At 55.6% G+C, this 3,406-nt stretch overlaps 1 protein-coding gene across 4 annotated transcripts in view; it reads right to left on the bottom strand.

Moving 5' to 3' along the window:
* NIPSNAP1 (nipsnap homolog 1) overlaps nucleotides 1–3,062 on the bottom strand; it is a 30,502-nt gene extending 27,440 nt beyond the window's left edge. For 2 of the 4 annotated variants that reach the window (XM_032137793.2, XM_032137790.2), the window contains exons 1-2: nucleotides 2,934–3,056; nucleotides 2,048–2,104 (exon numbers count right to left, since the gene is read on the bottom strand). In XM_032137793.2, the coding sequence (XP_031993684.1) occupies nucleotides 2,048–2,104; nucleotides 2,934–3,031 (155 nt within the window). In that variant the 5' untranslated portion in view covers nucleotides 3,032–3,056. Of the gene's footprint in view, nucleotides 1–2,047; nucleotides 2,105–2,933 lie in introns of all 4 variants that reach the window. The other 2 variants (XM_032137794.2, XM_032137792.2) reach the window with 2 other exon arrangements.
* Nucleotides 3,063–3,406: the final 344 nt, after the last annotated feature.

The raw sequence follows: 3,406 nt of genomic DNA on the forward strand, positions 1-3,406 counted from the left end.
CCTGGGTGACAGAGCAAGACTCTGTCACCCAGGCTGGAGTGCACTGGTGCAATCTCAGCTCACTGCAACCTCCACCTCCCTGGTTTAAGCGATTCTCCTGCCTCAGCCTCCAGAGCAGCCGGGATTACAGGCGCACACCACCACGCCCAGCTAATTTTTGTATTTTTAATAAAGACAGGGTTTCACCATGTTGGCCAGGCTGGCCTTGAACACCTGACCTCGTGATCCACCTGCCTGGGCCTCCCAAAGTGCTAGGATTACAGGTGGGAGCCACCAAGCCTGGCCTGGCTAATTTTTGTGTTTTTAGTAGAGATGGGGTTTCACCATGTTGGCCAGGCTGGTCTTGAACTCCTGGCCTCAGGTGATCCACCCACCTCAGCCTCGTAAAGTGCTGGGATTACAGGCATGACCCACTGTGCCTGGCCAAATTTTTGTATTTCTTATAGAGACAGGATCTCACCATGTTGCCCAGGCTGGTCTCAAACTCCTGGGTTCAAGCGATCCTCCCACCTTGGCCTACCAAAGTGTTGGGATTACAGGCGTGAGCCACGGTGCCTGGCCCAGGTCCATCTGATTTCAAAGCCCACACTCCATCCCCACCCCAGCAGCCTCATTGCCCCCAAACCTCACAGGCCAGAAGGGCTGCTGCTGGCCCTACTAGTGACTCCAGAGAGATATGGGGCAGCCTGAGGGGCAGCAGGACAGAGTGTTCTCAGGTATCCAATGTGGAATTAAGGCATAAGTAACTGCAAGACAGTCCTTGAGGGACTCGATAAATATTAATTAAAGTGTCTTCACAGCAATCCTGCCGAAAACACCAACATCCCCACTTTACAGAAAAGGAAACTGAGGCTGACGGAGGTTCAGCAACTCATCCGGGGTTACTGAGTGAGGGGCAGCAGGCTGACTCTAAGACCCGTGCTCCTTTTATGGCCTCTGGGTGTTTGCCACACAAATGGTTTTACCACCAATCCATTCTGTCCCTTCCCCAATCTTGATATTTTCATCTGGAAAACAAAGGACTCATAAAAGATGATCTTCCCAGAGCCCTTTGAGCCTCAACATTATGTGGGTCACATGCAGAAATTGCTTAAAACATAGGCTGGGGTTAAGGAGCAACACTTGCTGCATGTTCATCAAGTGCTAGACACTTCACAACCACAGAATCTTTTTTTTTTTGATGGAGTCTCGCTCTGTCACCCAGGCTGGAGTGCAGTAGTGTGATCTCGGCTCACTGCAACCTCTGTCTCCCGGGTTCAATTGATTCTCCTGCCTCAGCTTCCTAGTAGCTGGGATTACAGGTGTGAGCCATCACACCCAGCTAATTGTTTGCATCTTTAGTAGAGACACAGTTTCACCAACATGGTGAAATTTTTGTACTTTTTTTTTTTTTTTTTTTGAGACAGTCTCGCTCTTGTCGCCCAGGCTGGAGTGCAGTGGCACAATCTCAGCCCACTGCAAGCTCCGCCTCCTGGGTTCACGCCATTCTCCTGCCTCAGCCTCCTGAGTAGCTGGGACTACAGGCGCCTGCCACTGTGCCCGGCTAATTTTTTGTATTTTTAGTAGAGACGGGGTTTCACCATGTTAGCCAGGATGGTCTCGATCTCCTGACCTCGTGACCCACCACCTCGGCCTCCCAAAGTGCTGGGATTACAGGCGTGAGCCACCATACCTGACCAACCACAGCATCTTTAATCCTCAACAACCCTATGAGATACATCCTGATTACTCCCATTTTACAGATGAGGAACCCGAGGCTTAAAGAGTCCTGAGGTCACCCCACCTACAAAGTCTGAGTTAGATGTTAGTGCCAGGCAAATTCTAGGCTCTTCCCACGGTGTCAGCTTTCTCCCTAATTATTGGGCAGTCTAGGTGGGGGGCTTATGCCACTCCTCTTTCCCAGCTGTCCAAAAGCCCCACTGCTCTGTGCTGTAACATCTCACGGCAGGCGCTTTCAGAACTTTGCAGCTTCATTCCTGGGCTGCAGGGCAAGAGGGATGCTTGCTTCCTTTTCACAGGTTGGGGGAGGGGGAACAGGTGGCCTCACTTCTTTGGTAAATATTCCTTGACCATACACAGTCCTGAGCCCTCTGAGGGTGGGAGGCTGGGGAAACAGAGAAAAATGAGATCATGGTCTAGTGAGAGAGACAGACAAGCACCAAGTCATAACTGTGCAGGGTGATATATACAGAGATGGGGGAAGTACAGGGCTGTGGGGACCAAGGAGCGAGGGGCTGCCCAGGGCCAGTCAGGGAGGCCAAGCCCTAGTTCAGCCCAGAGCAGGGCCCAAACAAAAGCCCAGACTGAGAGCACATGGCCCAGCCAGACTCCCACTCCCAGGAGGCCACCAGTTGGGTGCAAAGTGCATGGCGCATTGGCAGACCTGGGTCCCAGATCTGGTGCTGCCACGGCACAGCAGGGAGGGTGACCTTGGACAACTCCCATTCCCTCTCAGGTCCGTTTCCCCACCTGTACAGTTCGAGGTGGAGGAACAAAGGGTCTGTGCAGCCATGGCCCCTGGGGATCCCGCACTGCTCCCCTGCGATCATCTCTTTCCCACAGAACTTCCCGACGGAGGAGCTGACTACCAGAAGCCCCCAGTGGGTGTTAAATCACAAGCTACGCCTGGGAATGGGCCACTCCTCCTGTCTTCTGCCCTCTCCCGCTCTCCAGGGCCCAGTACCTGCCCTTCTCACCATCTTTCATCAGGTCCCCATCACAGCCGGTTCCCAACCAGGACAAAGACCCTACCCATCCCTTTCTCACCTCCCCCATTCTTTGCCCAGACCCCTCCCTAGGCCTTGATCCTGCCCGGCCTCTAACCCCCAGATTCCAAGCAAGGAGTCTCAGCCCCTCCCCCCCGACCCAGTCCCTGGCCCCCGCGTCTGCACCCCACCCCGCGCGTGTCTATCCCTGCCTGGCCGGGCTCTCACCGCGCCGCAGCTGCAGCTGCAACGTCCCCAGCGCGGGGCCCCGGGCCCCCCAGCAGCCGCCGCGCCGCCACAGAGATGCTGCACAGCCGCGGAGCCATGTTGGAGCCGCGAAGGTAGCAGGAAGGCCCCGCCCCCAAGCCCTGGTGGCGGAGGCGGGGCGCGAATAAACTCCACCCCTCCGGCTCGCCCGTCCCCTCCACTCACCCGGTCAGGTGGGCGTTGCCCGTGGGCGTCTCCAACTCCGCAGGTGCTGGACGGAAGTCAGGGTTCTAATCCTCTGCGCGCTCTGCGACCTTGGCAAGCCCTTTGCCCACTCTGGGTCTCAGGATCCACCTCGGTAAAATGGGAGCGTGGAACAATAATACCAAGGGTTCTTTTTTTTTTTGAGACGGAGTCTCGCTCTGTCGCCCAGGCTGAAGTGCAGTGGTGCGATCTCGGCTCACTGCAAGCTCCGCCTCCTGGGTTCACGCCAT

The sequence above is a fragment of the Hylobates moloch genome, unplaced genomic scaffold, assembly GCF_009828535.3.
Source record: "Hylobates moloch isolate HMO894 unplaced genomic scaffold, HMol_V3 SCAFFOLD_19, whole genome shotgun sequence".
NCBI classification, from domain to species: domain Eukaryota; kingdom Metazoa; phylum Chordata; class Mammalia; order Primates; family Hylobatidae; genus Hylobates; species Hylobates moloch.